The 17,786-nt window shown below is 39.7% G+C and overlaps 1 protein-coding gene across 1 annotated transcript in view; it reads left to right on the top strand.

Moving 5' to 3' along the window:
* Nucleotides 1-16,654, top strand: part of LOC139346818 (collagen alpha-1(XXI) chain) — a 64,180-nt gene extending 47,526 nt beyond the window's left edge. The window contains exons 26-32 of the mRNA XM_070986126.1: nt 1,138-1,182; nt 8,476-8,508; nt 9,471-9,617; nt 9,881-9,935; nt 13,647-13,841; nt 15,766-15,843; nt 16,335-16,654. Coding sequence (XP_070842227.1) covers nt 1,138-1,182; nt 8,476-8,508; nt 9,471-9,617; nt 9,881-9,935; nt 13,647-13,841; nt 15,766-15,843; nt 16,335-16,522 — 741 coding nt within the window. The 3' untranslated portion in view covers nt 16,523-16,654. The remainder of the gene's footprint in view (nt 1-1,137; nt 1,183-8,475; nt 8,509-9,470; nt 9,618-9,880; nt 9,936-13,646; nt 13,842-15,765; nt 15,844-16,334) is intronic.
* The last annotated feature ends 1,132 nt before the right edge of the window (nt 16,655-17,786 follow it).

Raw genomic sequence — 17,786 nt, 5'->3', positions numbered from 1 at the left:
AAAGAGTCTAAATGGCTTCAAATAATTCTCCACAGTATCAGTAACACTTACATTTAAGATACTGACTGTAAAGCATATCAGATGCAGCCTTAAATACATCATCTGTAATTTGTAATTGTAGAATGTGAACTCCTCCTCACCATATTACAATTTCCAGAAATACAATATAATACAATATAGAGAATATGTCCTTGGTGTCATTAACAGGAGCTACTTGCCAGCCCCAGATAACTGCCAGATGACACATTCCTAAAGGTTGAGCAGTGCAAACCAGTGCAGCATATATTGCTTTGTCTTTGGCTAGAATATTTTATGGTGTTATGTTGCACTGCTTTACATCAGCCTCTTAGTGGTGATTAGGAAGTGTGGGATGTTTAAGTTGGCTGTTAATGTAAGAAGCCAGTCCAAACTAAGGTAATCATTTCATTCACTCTGAACAGTCACATCTATACATGTAAATTGTGCAGTATGTGTAGTTTTAGTCATGTTTTTTTTTTTTTTTTTTTTGTTAACTATGCATCCATCAGTTATACCTGGTTTTTCACAGCCCTGGTTGGCTGTGGTCTATCCCACATGAGTACCTCAACATTGCAGCAGCAAGATGCCACTGTGTTGTACTTTAACCACTGTAAACACAACATCAGTCACAAATTGAGCAATCAAACCATGTGATGAATGCTCTGATGCAGTTGCTTCCCTTTACATGCACTAATGCTCCTCTGTGAGAGCCCAGAGGAGCCCAGAAAGGAGAGCAGTATGTTACAGTGCTGCAGATGCCGTTGGAAAGCTACACACAAGATAAAAAGTCAGGTTTGTTAAAGGTCACCATGAGCCAATTCCGATTCCCTCACTCCCTGGGTTTCTCTTATTGGCTGCTAGTGGTAATCATGACCTTTTCTCTACTCACTCCCTCACACACACACACACACACACACACACACACACACACACACACACAAAATGAAGACATGGACCAGCACACAGTGACACATACACACACCTAAATCAACATGCACCGTTGTTGTACCCATTCAATCTCACCCTTGCACACACAGACACACAACATGAAGCCATACCACCACGTATGTAAACAAACTCACACAAACCTTCAGTTAATCATGATGTATCTCTTTGCAGGGGGAGCCAGGCAGAGCTGGAGCTCCAGGGACTCCTGGCGTCACTGTGAGTGTAGAGTCATTCTGCTTCCACTCGGTGGCAGTGAAGCTCATCTTTCTACAGGTTCAGCGAGCAGACTGGGTTTTAAATATGAGTGTTGGTGTGTGTGTGCTGGTATGGGAACATAATGTCCCCATAAGGGACTGATGATGAGGAAGAATACCTTGGCCAGTCCTCACTTACAAGCAGCTAATTTGGGGTTAGAAGTAGACTTTTAATTTGTGTGAAGTCTGTTTGTAGTTAATATCATAAACCCCCTGTTACAGGTCACCATAAAAACTTTATCACAAATAAATATGATAATAATAAACTCTACTGGTATAACACCTTTCTGTAAGTGACTTTACAAGGTGCTTTATGAGATTAAAATCAGACAGCCTATAAAAATGCAATAAAAGACTAAACAAAAAACAGTACATGCCAACAGCAGAGCAGAGCAGGATAAAATAAAAGGCAAAGCAGACTAAATGAGAAGAGAAAAAATAAAAATGAGAGAATAAAACAGCATGGAAGCTCCAGACAGTAATATAAAATCATAAAAACAAATAAATGTTGTCGGTGATAAATGTTGTTGGTGGGAAAAGTAAACTTTCAGCAGGGACACAGAATAAGGTAACTGACTTAGCCAAGATAATCTGTTTAAGAGTTGTTCCAGAGTCTCAGGGCCCTCATGGCTCAGCCATGGCCCACTTTGGTGTTTAGGCTCAACCTCAGAACAGCCATTTAAGGATCATCGTGTCATGGTTCAGATTCGTGGCAACTGTGGAGGGGACTCAATGCTGACACTCAGGCAGAGTAGGCTTAATTGCAAGTGTTTAAGTAAACATTAATTGTCAGTTTGCAGACTTTCATTTGGCAACTTTAAGGCATTCTGACCAGGCAAATAAGTTTGCAAACATTAGTAAGGTGGGAAGGCAGGCAGCAGGTCTAAGAGTGTGGTCACACCATCATTTAAACTGGAAGAATTCTGAGCAAAATCATTTAATTTCAAAGCAATTATCACAATCAGCGGATCCCCTTTGCTGGAATATAAACTGCTTCACAATATAGGAATGGTTGTAAAACAGTTATAAGACACACAGGTACGAACACATCTCTTGAATAATTGGTGTAAATTTATTGTCCCCCGACTGAGCTAACAAGCTTGCTAACTGATAGTGAATGATCATAGATACATACAGTAGATTATTTTTTGCCACCAGCATCTTGCACCTCAGTTCTGGCCTGTTGAAATAGTAAAAAAAATGCCAGACTTTGCTTTTGATTTTCTGATGAAAGAAATATCAAAACCAAGCAACAGGGAGTAGCATTTCACAGGTGCAATGTCATTTCACAATATTTATTAGTTATGAATGTGTTGAATTTGATCTATCACCATAAGTAAACCTTTCAAGATAACATAAAGTTACTATAGTAATTTTTAAGATGCTACAAATTCTATTCATCAATTGGCTATGTCGCTCTGTGTTGGTGTATGTGTAGTCTTAAATTATCTACTTTAAAGTGTCTGTTTGCAACTTTTCAATTCAATTCAACAACATCACAACACAACAACAGAAGGAGAGTGTCCTGAGACAACAGAAGTTGTCTCAGGACACTTTCCATATAGAGCTGGTACAGACCAAGCTCTTTTATCTACAAAGAAACCAACAATTCTCAAGTCAAGTCAAGTTTTCAAGTCTTTATTTATTTCTAAGATTATAAACAAACTTATATCATGGCAGCCATCTTAGAATGTAGAAAGAAAAATAATACGCTCATAAACTAATCACGTTGGACACATAGTAATTCATCTTAACACATTAATAATAGAGCTATCACTGTTACTATCTACCAAAATGAGCATTTCCGCACAATAGCACTCAGGGCTTTAATTACCCTAACTTCAGACAGTATCAGGTCTTTATTTGATACAGGCTTATGCCAGAGACAGACCTTTCTTTTGTTCTTATATATATATATAATATTTTCCACAATTATACAGAACATATAGAACACAAAACACCAGTCCAATCCCCCACAGAAAAAAAGATGAAAAGCAAAATCAGTGCACAGAATGAAAAACAAAGAAGTACTGCAGTAACACAGTGTAATATTGGTTAGAAAGGCTGTCTGGGTAACCAGAAATGATCACATCCCTATGGTGATGTATCCATATACTCGAGATAAAGTTTTTCAGAGTACGTAGTATTGTATTTTTCCAAGACTTTATACGATCTTTACAAGAGCAACACAACTTTTCATTTCCAAAGACCATCTATCAGTGACATTGCCATTCAATGTTTGGCAACACATGAAGTAATTTCCACAAATTTAATTTGGTTTAATTAATTTTGGAATTAAATCAAGATCCGCTGACATTGCTGAATTTTCCCAGTAAGTAAAGCTCAGGATCCAAGGTACGTCCACAATCAGCAATACGGAGTGCATCAGAAACAAATTTGTATACATTTCCCTCATTAAGCAGCTTCTCCACATCAGTAAACACAGGTAAAGTCATTCCAGGGCCAAGACTGAACTGAGGATAGCAAAAGAACGTCCAGCTGGACAAGTCATAAATGATATCAGGTATTTATTTCTAATTCCCTTTGTTCCTGTATCACGGTGTTAATACAAACTCACATTGCCTATATTGATTTCAAATTAAAAGCCCTAAAGCATTTCATTGGACAGAATTCCATCATTTCTTTACAAGGCTTTTATTGTGCAGCATTTTCTAATGTGTCCAGTGACACGTATGGTTTTCATACAGTACTTCAAATGTAGCTACTTCCGTCTGGCACCTGTATGTTGTTACAAAATAATGTTTGGCTGAGACATTACAATTTAATCATCCTATTTCTTCTCTAAGACGTATTGGAACTGAGAAGGTATCACTTCTCCAAGAGGAGGTCATTTAGATCCTTTACTGTCCAGGAGGGAACGCTATTGGATTTGCTGTCTGAGAACCCTGTCACCTCATGGATTGAATATAGATTATGACTTAAAAGGTTCACTGTAATGTACCTCTAATTATTGGATATTTAGATAGAAGTCATCTAAATAAAAGGGAAATGCATGTGGAGCCTGAATGTACGGCACTTCTTTCCTACTCGCTTGGCTGAGATATTGATACACTGACTGAAATCGTACAATAATCCTCATGTTGAGTAATTTAGAACAACACAGTGGTGAAAATAGCATGATTTATTTGATTAAAGCAATGGACATGTGCTGTATATTATGCAGTTGGCGTGCACATTATGTAACAGGTGCCAGGAATTTATCCACCCTTGTTCTTTGCCTGCAGCCATTATTTGAGGCTCAGCTTTTATTTGACTGCTGTATACAATATATATGGTTCATGATGGTTGCATTCACAGAATTAGTAGGTTAGCAAGCTCCCAGAGCTATTGCTACCATGACAGGTACTATCACTGCAGACTGCCACTTAGACTTGTCACAGCAGAAAAGCAAAGATGTTACTTATAATATTAATGATAGCAGCAAGTTTTGCCAGTGAGTGAACAATGACAGAACCATGAAACTGAAGCAGTTAAATGGAATTCCTCATTTACTACAAGTAGGATGTTCCTGGCTGTCTAGCATGTTCTCTAGCTGGGCTAGCTGTTTCCCCCTATTTGTACTTTGTTAAGTGAACTGGCTGCTGTCTGCTGGATGTGGCTTTGTATTTATCGTACAGACACGACAGTAGTATTGATCTCCTCATTAAACTTCCAACAATGATGCGATTAAGAAACCCAAAATGTTGAAATATTCCTTTAATGGTTGTCAAATGACACGAGTGAGCTGGGTTAGGTGAGTGGAAGGAGTGGGAAAGAGGAGAATGAAAAGTTATTTGTAATTATTATTAATATGAGACATGAAAAGACCAGTGCTATAAACAGAATCTGCACCCAGCTGCATTGAATAAATCAGTAACATGTTAGATGTAATTATAAAACACTCCAGTAGTCCACAGAATGAGGCAAGGGTCATCATTAAATATTCACTGTTCTTCAAGCTCTTGCAGCTTGTGTCAACTGCAAGGTGAAGGTCAACTGTTTTCTTGTTGTAAATTGTTGGCATTGGGGAGTGATTTGAACTTGGCACCATTGTGCAATAAGGTTTCACAAGGTGAGAGAAGCTGATTTGCATTATTGATTTAACATGTTTATCCATGTTGAGATTATCATCCTTATCAATATTTGCTAATGAACAAGCATAATGATATGAATTGCTGTGTGATCTGCAATTTCCAGCATTCAAGCCAAGTTTGGTAATTGATACTTCATAGCAGGAACAAAACCAAATGAGAAACATTTAAAAATTGATTGTTGAGTATCGATTACTGAGGCATCGATCCCCACATCCCTAGATAGGGTTTAGGTAATGATTCCAGTCAGAGGTGTGTGTGTGTGTGTGTGTGTGTGTGTGTGTGTGTGTGTGTGTGTGTGTGTGTGTGTGTGTGTGTGTGTCTGTGTGTGCGCAGCAGTAGCTGTTTTGCATCATGTGGAGAGAGAGTTGTGCAGTCTTGTCTGTGACACTTGAGACAGATAAAACGATTGTATACAGCTTAATGGTCACACTGTAATTCCACAGTGCTGAGAGAAGCCCAGCCTCTATGTTACACGCTCTCAAGACCAAATGCATCAGCAGTGAATCACAGGTGTGTCACTGCTGAAATTTATATGACATATTTTTGTCTTCAGACAGACTTCCTAATTCCTACTGGGTAAAATAAATATGACTCTGAACTGCAGTGCAGCAGAGGATGTCTTCTGTTCTCCTGGTTTCCTTCCTCATCACCACTTGGCCCTCAGATTACTGCCAAAAGCTGTCTGGCAAAAGCCAGACCCTGTGCATTGTGCATTGCACAGCACAGAACTCATTTCGCAAATACCCATAACCTACACTGTTTGCAATGCTAAGATCAAACAATGTCTTTGTAATAAATCTGTTAGCTGCAACTGAAAGTTAAAATTTCAGAAACCCAATGTTTTGTTTATTGACAGAACAATCTCCACTAAAGGTCCACTTGTACTTTGTCAGTGTTTGACTGAATCACACAGTCCACGTCAACAGATCAAGCTTGCTCAGTTTCAGTGGAACTGAAGATTTTAAATTTCTAACTTTTTGTGATTGTGAGCACCTCTAGGATTTATCATCATGGTTGACAGTTCATTGTAATAATATACATTGAATACGACATAGAATGAATTATGATTCATTGATTTAGCAGATCACATACATTTGGACAGGATTGTCAGCACAAACACTTACTACATGCACAATAATGGAGGAAGCAAGCGTGAGTGGTGCACAGGCTGTTATGTGGTCAATGCTGAAGAGTACATTCATTGAAATAGAAGTGCTTGCGTTCTGTTAGACACATGTCAAGTCAACTAGTTGTATAGCACATTTCATACAATGTAAGCTCAGGGTGCTTCATGCACAACAAATATGGACAAAATAAACTAGAGCATGAATTCATACAAATACTTACAAAGTAAAAAAAAAGTAAATTTCATTCATCCCCTGTCAAAGAACCGACAAAACCAAATCCACCTACACATAGGCAAAGACGTAGTGAGAGTTAGAATGAGAGAAAGAGGCACTAGCTAGGCATAGGCCAGAGATAAGAGGTAGGTCTTAAACTTGCTTTAAAAAGACAGCACAGCTGTAGAACAACTTATATCACCAGGCACTTTATTCCCCAGAGTGTGTCCATAGTAACTGGATGCACCTTCACCAGATTTACTTCTGATCATGGGTACAGTTAGGAGACCACTGTCTGATCATCTGAGGGTCCTGGAGGGTTTGTAAGCAGTGAGCAGGTCAGAGCTAGACCATTAAGTTATACTTGATAATGTGGCTTGTGAACTTTTTGAGTCCAAGATAACACCTAGATTTCTAACCTGCTCACTGGGTTTCAGAGACTGTGATATCATTTTTGGGTGGATCTCTTGTTTCTAATCTCTAACGCCTACCACAGGGATCACTGTCATTCATTAACTGCATAATGTTCTGGTTTGTCCAAAGTCTAATGTCAACAAAACTGTCGACAAGATCATTTATAGGACATTTTTATTGTGTGAAATTGAAATATATGATTGAGTATCATCAGCATATAAATGGTAGTACTTTTGCATGATGGAACTAAGTGGCAGAATAGAGAGATTGAACAGGGTGCCATACCTTCATACAGACTAATGAACATACCTTTTCTATTTTCATGGATGAAATGCTTATTGGGCTGCATGGTGGCGCAGCAGGTAGTGTGCGTGCCTCACAGCAAGAAGGTCGCAGGTTCGATTCTCGGGTCGGGCCTTTCTGTGTGAAGCTTGCATGTTCTTCCCGTGCATGCGTGGGTTCTCTCCGGGCACTCTGGCTTCCTCCCACAGACCAAAAACATGCTCATTAGGTTGACTGGTGATTCTAAATTGCCCCTAGGTGTGAGTGTGAATGGATGTGTGTATGTGCCCTGCGATCGGATGGCAACTGGTCCAGGGTGTACCCCGCCTCCCGCCCGTTGACAGCCAAGATAGGCTACGGCCCCCCCGCGACCCCGAAAGGGATAAGCAGCATAGAAAATGGATGGATGGATGGAAATGCTTATTTATGGTTCTGACTGCATCATCATGCTGAGGGTGGTGGTCTGAGATTACAACCTTTAGAATGGATGAAAGTAATATTCAGCATGTGAGTTTGACAACTGAAAAACTGAAAATCATCCAGTGTAGCGAGAGGGTGACAGCCAACCACAGAAGAGTTACTAATGCTCTTGACTTTTCTGTATCTCTGTTTGAATGTAAAATAGTATGACAGTGTAGCTCCAGGCACAAAAAAGCAGGGGTCCTATGCTTTGGGCATCGATAGGCTTTAAAAATGAGACTCATGTATTTCCTTGGACAAAGTTTCCTCGAAGCAGATTGGGGAAATGTTGGTATATCTCTTTTGTGTTTAGCATTAGGATGTCTGAAATCACTTACCAGAAAAGGAGAACATGTGGATGGAAAAGAGGAAGCATGGTAAACAGAGCACACCCAGACCGTTAGATATTTGTCCCTGTACTTTATTTTATGAAAAAGCCTGACACCTCCCCATTACAATAACCAATCTAAAATGTTTTGTAAGCCACCAGTTTTGACAGAAAAGACAACGGTTCTGCATCAGCAATGCAGAGCAGCAAGCATAGCTCCTCTGACATACTAACTCAGCCTTTGATATGTAAGCAGAAGTTTCTAACTGTCTCTCTCTATTTCTCCCTCTTCTCTTTTCCTCCCCACCCCTCCTGCTCTCTTTTCTTTCTTCCGCCAGGGTGAAGTGGGACCCAGGGGATGGAAAGGAGAGGTTTGTCGAATTAGACTTTGTGGTATTAGATATAATCCATTCTGTCTTATTCTGCACCACAGTGAGAAGCCCTGTCAAGCCTGCACGGCTGCTATAGAAGACTTACAGAGCCAATACCTCCAGGCCTGGGGAAATCTGGCCCCCTGGGCAAAAATATACATCACAAAAACCCTCTTTTCTAAAGGCGCACACATCTGAAATATCAAGCACTTACTGTACTGTCTACAGAATCACAATTTATGCAGTATGGTCTTCCTTAGTAGTGTAAGTGCTGTACCATTGTGCCATTAGCATGCTTTATGATCACTAACAAAAAACAGTGACAACTTTGGACTGCTGTGTATAGATTTGATTGGTATATTTGACAATTTGCTAATCTCACCCTACTTATATACTGTTGAAACACTGTCTGCTCTCACATGGCACATGTGCAGCGTGCAGCAGCTATCGTGATAGATTTACCACTTTTTAGTAATTTTTCTAACAATGGGTGCTTGTTTTCAGACAGAAGCAGAAAAAAGCAGCCTCTCATTTCGAGCTGGAGACTGCCAGCTTTTGTTGGCTGCCTTTTATTGTTTAATGTTTCTGGTAGCGAGACTTCTGTAAAATGACTCCTAAATATGCACTTGGCTACATACAGAACGCAGAACTGAGGCTAAAGCTACATGTCTCACACAAGTCAGCATCCTCACCAGCTTATTCCATGTTGAAGACACGGAAACATGGACACAGCATTGTTCTTGTGTTGCATAATATCACACCACAACAAAGTTTAACAGACCTGGCATGCCTAGTTATGGTAGTTATGCAATATTTGGTCAATGCTCTGGGGCAGGGTTTAGCAAATTGATCCTTATTGGATCAGGTAACATAATTTTGGCAGTTATTGCAAAATAAGCCTTGATTTCACCTTTTTATCTTTTGTAACTTGAGATTTTCTGTCCTTCTTCCTGCTTTTTCAGAAAGGAGTGGCAGGTGATGTTGGCCCCAGGGGGACAGAAGGAAAGAAAGGGGCCATGGGACATACGGGTCATGTTGGTCCCAGGGGATTTCGCGGCCAGGACGGGTTGCCAGGCCGACCAGGCCAACCAGGGTATCCTGGGAAACCTGTGAGTGAACCTCTTCCTGACCATCTCCTATGAGTGGATTAAAAGAAAAAAAGAAACAGTCAGTGATTTCCTGCCTTGGTTCGGGGAGTTATGTTTGGGACTAATGGGGGTGAAGCTGTCAGTGTGTGTGGCCTGTGTGAAGACAGAGGATTGAGCATTGAGAAGATCCTGTAAATCTGCAGGCATACTCAATCACAAGTTGAGCCTGTTTTCCCAGTCCCAGAGTTGATTCAGCTGAATCAAAGTGCAATTGTGTGTTTCAGGGCAAGTCTCCCTCAGATGAGCATCTTCTAAAGCTCTGCACTGATGTTCTGCGTAGTGAGTATCTGTTTGTTTTTTATGTCACTTTGCTGAAATCTTTGCTGAGTAAGAGAGCCAGAGTCTGAAACTCTGTCCCAACACACACCAAATGTCTGCTGAAGTGCACAATTCACATAATTCCTTTGACCATTTTACATTGATTATAACAAACGAGGGTTAAACTAGAACATCTGGTGAACCATTTAAGAGATTACTGTTTCTGTGAGAGTGGCACAATGGTAAATAAGTCACCATATATGGACAGTTTCAGTTATTCAAGAATGTTAATCAGTCAGTCATTAACTGATAAATGCCACAGTATTTATCCCAAAGCAAATCAAGCAAATCTATGTTTTTGCTTTTTGTTTTTTTCATTTTGGAATATTTTACCTTGAGGGACATTGAATGATTAACTTAACTTGTTGAAATTAAGTAGCAGATTCACACTCACTTCCAGCTATCAGAAATAGTATTTACATTAAAATGAATTTAATTAAATCTACCACAGAGCAGTATCATTTGAAAGGGAAATTTCCATATCCAATTGATTCATTTAGTCTCAGTCTGAAGGTTGCTGTGGTGTTGACTTATGTACAGTGAACGTGACTAATAACTGACAACTAACAACTACATCACATACAAATAAATGAACAAATGACTGTATGTGACCATTAATAAGCTAAATATTACTACAAATAAACACAAACAATACAGCTGTTTTGGTAGTTCAAACACGAAGGCAGGCTGGTTGAAGCTTTAATACCCAAAGGTGAATCCAGACAATCAAATCAGGCATATAACAACTGCAGGAGCAGGCAGGGACAAAATCCAAAAAACTAAGAGGAAATACAGATGACCAAACTAATAAAAATTGGTATAGCACAGGCAAGAAACTAATTCAGAACAAGGGAGCAAACACAGATGACCTGAACTGAAAGAGGGAAAGCACACTGACTTAACACACAAGAGATGGAAGGCTAATGAGGCACAGGTGAAACTAAAACATGATACGCTAGGAGAAACTTTCAACATAAAACAGGAAATAACTAAACTTAAACCAGAAAACCTTGACAAAAAAAAAGAAGAAAAAAGAATGAATTATTTAATCACTGGAGTTTAACGCAACACAGCGAATTTGTGAATGAAGATCATCAGATCAGATCAAGCATGATATCTTAATCAGATGCACTAATCAGCAGAAACACAAAAGAACAAGTGGATGAAATCTTTAAGACTAAACATAAAATAAGGCTTAGGGCACTGTTCAAAAGCTGGACCCCAAAAGAACTGATCTAGAGTAAATAGATATCAAAAATGTAGTTAAAGGAAATCCTTTTTCTTAAGTATTCCTATTCATCCATAGCATCAACGCACAGGACAAGTCTTGTTTCATCCGTTGCTTGATGGCCAGGGGAAGAGATGGTCTGGTGGTACGAGAGGAGAGAAGCAACTTTCATGTGGGCTGCTCTCGGAGATTCTCGGCTGTCTGGCCCCTCCTAGCATCTTGGCCAGCTGTTGTGTCTCTTTCTCTTGTCTGGAGCTTCCTGTAGCTCACGAACATTGTCCAACATCTTGGATCCCATGAGGCAACTTCATTTGAGTTGGCTGGCTCTCAACAGGCAGAGGGGTGATAACTTTTTCAGGACACCCCCACTGAGTTGTGCAGGAGTTGTGGTGGCGGCTTTGACAGAGTTGGTCACAGTTCTGACTTTTCTAACTTTGATCAAGTTAGAAGTGAAGGCATTGACCAGACCGAAGCAGAGTCCTTGAAGAAGGTTTTTTACTTTCAATTTAGCTGGATGTCTACGGCAACCTCGGTGCGGCTCGTGATTCAGCTGATCTCCGTGCAGTGGAAGCGAGCTGGTCTCCGGATGAACTGGTTAGTCACAAAGCTGAAGAGCTTTGAAGTCAATAGACTGAAGTGAGCAGCAGATGAAGGCATACTGAGGAAAAGCTTTTGTTTCTGCTTCCTTTAGTATTTTGTCCCTTTAGTCAGGGCAGTGTCCGCTGTCAGATGTCTGGTGTCAGAGGTGCAGAACTTCACCACTCCTCCCTCTATCTTGTTCTAATTTTTTTTCTTTGCTCTGATTTCTTCTCTAAAGAGTGATCCATTTTCTACTTAAACATGTTCATGTTTTTATCATTATCTGCTCAGAGTCTAAACACACCATATAAGCTACAGTAATTGGAGAGAGGGCATAATGAATCTATCACACTCATCATAACAACATCAAGTAACCTTTAGACATGTTTGAGGTTTAGAAAAACAGACATCATTTTAAAATGTTCTTTGAAATATGTCATTTGAGTTTAAGCAAGAGGCTACACTAACAAAACTGTCTCCTAAATTATCCACAATGTCAATGAAAAACAGTCACAAGCACAACAACATGGTGATTGATGCTTTATAAAATGATCACACACTTCCTGTTATTTATTGTAGGGTTCGTTGTCCCTGCATCCAAAGTTGATATGTTGAAACAAAACTTTAGAATTTTTTTTACATTTTGTTCATGAAACACAATGTATTAGCTGATGTTCATTTAGTGCTGCATCGCAAAGTCAGTGTCTTTGTCTTTTTTCCAGCGCATGAGTCCTTGATGAAGTCAAGCTCATGGAATATTGGCTGTTGTAAGGGGTCAGTTTCAGGTCGATCTGTGAAAGGAGGAGATAAATAAATAAACTGGCTTAGGTTCACCCCCCAGTGGTGCTCCACATTCCTCTGTTTTCATCCTCTGTAAGTCTTACTGGCCTGTTCGTTGACCCAGAGGCCACATGGACAAAAACATCAGGGAGGGTTAATTCCTTTATCAATAACAGATACCGAACGTTCATCAGCACATATGTTGATTCACACCACAGGGTGCTTTACATTTGCCTAACATGCCTAAACATCACTGACTTTAGGTTGCTTATTTACACTTTCAGTAGACACAGAGCATCATTGGCATTAATCTGACCTCTCCTGAGGGAAATATCGGGCTCCTTAGTTACTAAATGTTCTAATATGTTCCATCTATTACCAAACTATCTGTCAGGTGTTTTTTTGCTGAGCAGGTAGTGTACAGTGGATTTATCAAAGCTTTTTTGGCTACAGGTATGATAAGTGACTGATAATGGCTGTGACTATGCCGCTGGGGATGACACATACTTGGACCCCAGCACTTCTTTTCTGAAGAAGTTTCAAAAAATTATCAATATGATACACATTTAATGTGTATCATTGTGATTATACACAGGTCCAATCATTTACCTCACCATTATGTTATAATAGAATAGTGCCACTTCTCTGCCCAATCAGTGATGCTACAAATATCAGCTAACATATTGGCCAATATATGGGTATAGCTGTAACTGGATCATTCCATGATGGTTGATCTTGATTGATTTCGGGGTCATGGGCTAGAGGAGCACGGATGGGAAAGGCAGCATAACTAGCAGGATAGAAAAGCACCAAGAAATAAAGAAAAAAAAAAAACACATAGTACACAACATGTTTTTTTTTTTTACTGTACACACACACTCTCTCTCTCTCTCTCTCTCTCTCACACACACACACACACACACACACACACACACACACACACACACACACACACACATTCTGAATATGGCTTTTCTTTGTGGTTTGGCTTAGAGTATTATCTGGTCAAACTGTTATGAAAGAAGATCTGACATAATATTTATATTTTAATGGATTACTTAGCACCTTCCTGCTGTGCCCCGCAGATCAACTTCCAGCATTGCTCCAGTCTCTGGCCCCCCCAACAAGGTGTGAACCCTGCCAGAGCATTAAAGGACCCCCAGGCGAGCCAGGAGCACCAGGACCCAAAGGCACCATGGGGACTCCAGGTTACCCTGGCAGGAGAGGCACTCCTGGTTATCCAGGACCCCCTGGGATGCAGGGTCCTGCAGGCCTTAAAGGTGATATGACCCATAATGTAGGATTTTTTTCAGGGAATAATCGACACCCTAGGACAGGTTTATGTTATCTGTATTCCTTGCTGCTTTTTAAACCTGTTTTAAACCGTGACAAAAATCCTTCAATCAGTCACTTTACCCTGATGAAAACAAGACAATAAATAACAACAAACCCTCATGAACAAGAGCTGGGACAAAATTTATTGCTGCTTTCATCAACGATTAAAATCAAAACAGTGTCAACGACTAACAAATTGGATGTGTTGATGTTCACTGTACCCCATAAAACAAGATCATTAAACAAGTGAACGTCAGTGAAAGTCAGCAGAGCAAAAGACAACAAATACTGAATGCAAACCCATCTCAATGAGCTGCCTGTGATTTATCACCACTTCAACACAAGGAGTGGCTAATCAGCTGTGAAAGATGCCAAACTGTACCACTTCATTGCTGTGTACTGTTTCCACTCATTAGGTCAGGAGAACAGTAACTTTAGAGGTGTCAGGCTGAGGGAACACACTGAAAGCTGGACTAGCGTTTTATCAGAAAGCCTGTGTTTCAAACTGGGTGCACAGAGTTTGAGGTGGATTTTTTTCCAGGCAGGGAGGGTTAAATGAAACACATTGTCAAGTTGGATTGTAGGAAATGGAGTTTCCAGGATGTTGGAGCTTCTATTGGGACAGTCTTTCCTAAAAGTCAGGATAGCCTCTGCTGAACTGATTTTATCCATTTAATCTGTCTCTTGCAAATCCCCAAACTTTGTGGAAGTACAAACTAGACCATTGGAGTATCCCTTTACGCAGGGTAGGGACACAGGATGTCTTGACATGGATGGCAACTGTGTGGTCAGTTTGTAGCATAATTTTTAGAGAAGTTGTTTACAGAGATATTACTTCTTATCATGGTTGCTTATTACATCTGTGAGGAGGATCCTTTGCATCCTGGGAAGGGGCACTATGCTAACAGCATCCTGCTGGCAACTGCATAATGAGGTTTCTAGCCATGCTAGCAGCATGGCTGTAGGGATGGATATGTTGATTGGCCAGTCAGCCATTCCACCATTTGATCCACAGTGAAGTCTCAATAGCTAATTGTATAAATTGGCATTCAATTTTAGGATGAATCATACTGACTTTTCCTCACTGTTCCACTAACAGCTCAAAGTTTGAGCTTATTCAGTAAATTTTCTCAACATTCAGCCGATGGATTGGCCTTGTGATCCTCTGACTTTTCATCTAGCACCACCATGAGGTTAACATTTTTGTTTTTTGAAATGTCTCAGCTGGTATTAGATGGATTGCCATACCATTTGGTTGAGGTATTCAAGTTCGCCACAGGATGAATTGTATTAAGTTTGATGATCTTTCAAGTTTTCATTTAGCACCACAAACTTTTATTTGTACAATTCTTTGGTTTATGACCAAATACCTTTAAAAGCAATGACAATCCCACTAGCCTCAGATGTAGTTTGTGTTTGCAACAAATGAGCAAATATTAGCATGTTAACATGGTAAACTAAGATGGTGAACATACTAAACATTAGACCTAAATAACATCAACATATTAGCTTTGTTATGGCATAGCAACAGTATTTAGCTCAAAGCACCACTGTGCCCAAGCACAACCTGGCTGTGGATGCTTAGTCTTGTCAGTATTTGTCCTGCAGAGAATTTTGTGCCATCTGTGGTTTCAAAAAACTGAATGGATATAAATGTTACACGAGTCTAATTTGTTTACATAAGATCCAGGTTGTCAACAACGATGATTAGAATAAAGAAATAAAGCCTACATATTCTTCCACTGCACAGGACTGGACACAGCTGTCTTGGAGGAAATATATCCTTAAGGTTCCTGCAGCACTCAACCTGACAGCTCATTTATTGAAGCTCTAATGCTATTTTTTAAAGCAGACATATTATGTCCCCAGGTGACATGGGACCAAGAGGGCTCAAAGGCAGCAAAGGAGAAGGTTACAGTGGACCTCCAGGACCACCTGGACTGCCAGGTATGTAAAAAAGCCCACCTATTAGTCTGTTTTTTGAAGTCTTCAGCCATTAAGACATTTTGTGCAGCTGCAGCCATTTCAGCATCCTAACCACAGTGTTCTGATGTCTGAGCTTTCAGATCTGTGCATGAGTGCAGTTTTAACAAAAATGCATCAAGGCTGTTTGCAGTCTTACATTTTTTAATCAATATGTGGCTGGACCCTGTACTTAATCTTCAAGGAGGAGATGTATTGGCAGCTTGGGAGGTGGAGTGAGGGAGTTGTGAGGACAGACAGTGAGTTCTGTATTTCTCTGTGGAAGCTATTACAGCTGCTTAACTCATCCTGTACAGTATGAGTAGACGCAATTTTTGATCCAGCATGAACAATTTTTAGTTCATAGCACAAGACCTAAGATCACTTTAATGGAACCTATAACTTTCCATATATCAATGAGACAGAAATACCAGTAAAAGCTGTAATTTCCTTACTTTCCTCTTACCTAATCACAGGGATTCAAGGTCCTCGTGGATTCGATGGAATCGGCCACCCGGGCAACCAGGGAATTCCTGGAAAACCAGGACCACCTGGAGATCTTGGTAAACGGGGTAATCCGGGGCTTCCGGGGGTTTGCGATATTTCCATGTGTTATCAGACGTACAACCTCAGGGAACATTACAGCAAAGGACCCAACGTCTGATGGCATGGCAGTGTGGAAGAGGCTGCTGTTGACTTAAACACCCAAGTGTTTTGAGGAAGTGATTTACTGTATCACTGATGAACAGAGATATTTGTGATTGTTGTTGTATGACACATTTTTGGAGAACACCTGCACAACAGGCAGAAACAACCTCATTAGTTGAGTTAAACTGAAATGGGCTGGGTAAAGATTTGTAATTATGGAATTGCAATTCATGGAATTGAGGTTTATATCAACCACTGAAATTATTTCTGCCTTAAGAGAAATGATTGTATCTGCAAATTATGTGAAAAGCACAGAACATTCCTTGTCAATGAATTGGGACACATAACAATGAAAGAACAGGACAACCCATTTTCACAAGATTTTGGTAATCTTGTGAAGGGTAGCTCACAGTTAGGCTGATTGGTCAAAGATAAGAACCTAAAACACTTGTAAAGTAAAGTTAATGAATAAATGAGAAAAGCTCACAGTTGAGATCACTCCAATCACAACATTAGTTTGCAGTGCATTATTTCACTGTCAGCCTGCTTCTAGTGCATCCTATGTGTAATCTCTTCTGTTGGGAAAACATATTTCTATCACCTATTGTGAACGGAGCACTAGGGTTTGTGCTAATCCATCACTGTGACACACAGGGTTGTGGGAAGCCTGTCACTGTATATCATATTTGTTATTTTGTTTGCCAGTATTATGTGGACTTATTTTGGATTGCTTGTCTGTGTGTGGATTACCGTAAATTCTCAAATAGTGGCCTTTACCTCAACTGCAGATTTATGCAGGCTTATATTACTGTCAGGCCTTTATGTCTAATTTCATTTTTTGTAAGTGTATCTTACCTTATTTAAGAAGTCTTTCTTTTTCTTCATATGGTCCGATTTTAATTTGCTGTTGATTCTGTTTGCTGTTGCAAACTTAAAATGTCTAGTGTGCCTCTCTCTCTCTCTCTCTGTATATTTATATATATGTACAGACTCTAAATTCAGGGTTCAATTTAAAAGCTCTAATTGCTGTTTTTAATTTTGATCACTGTTAAGTTACCATCAATTAAACTATACATAAACTATACCTGTGCTAATATTTTACATGAAAAGCTGCTCAAAGGCCAATCAGATTCTTTTAATTTGAAGCATCTACAGGAAGTCTTGAGATTCATTGACAATAACCAAACTACACTCATAAAAACATTAGTGCGGAAGTGTTTGGAAATAATAAGTGAATGAAAAGACAATTTCTATTAAAAAGAGAAACTCAGAGAAGCAGA

Source organism: Chaetodon trifascialis, chromosome 18, assembly GCF_039877785.1.
Source record: "Chaetodon trifascialis isolate fChaTrf1 chromosome 18, fChaTrf1.hap1, whole genome shotgun sequence".
NCBI lineage: Eukaryota > Metazoa > Chordata > Actinopteri > Chaetodontiformes > Chaetodontidae > Chaetodon > Chaetodon trifascialis.
This window is presented reverse-complemented; position numbering and strand designations above follow the sequence as displayed.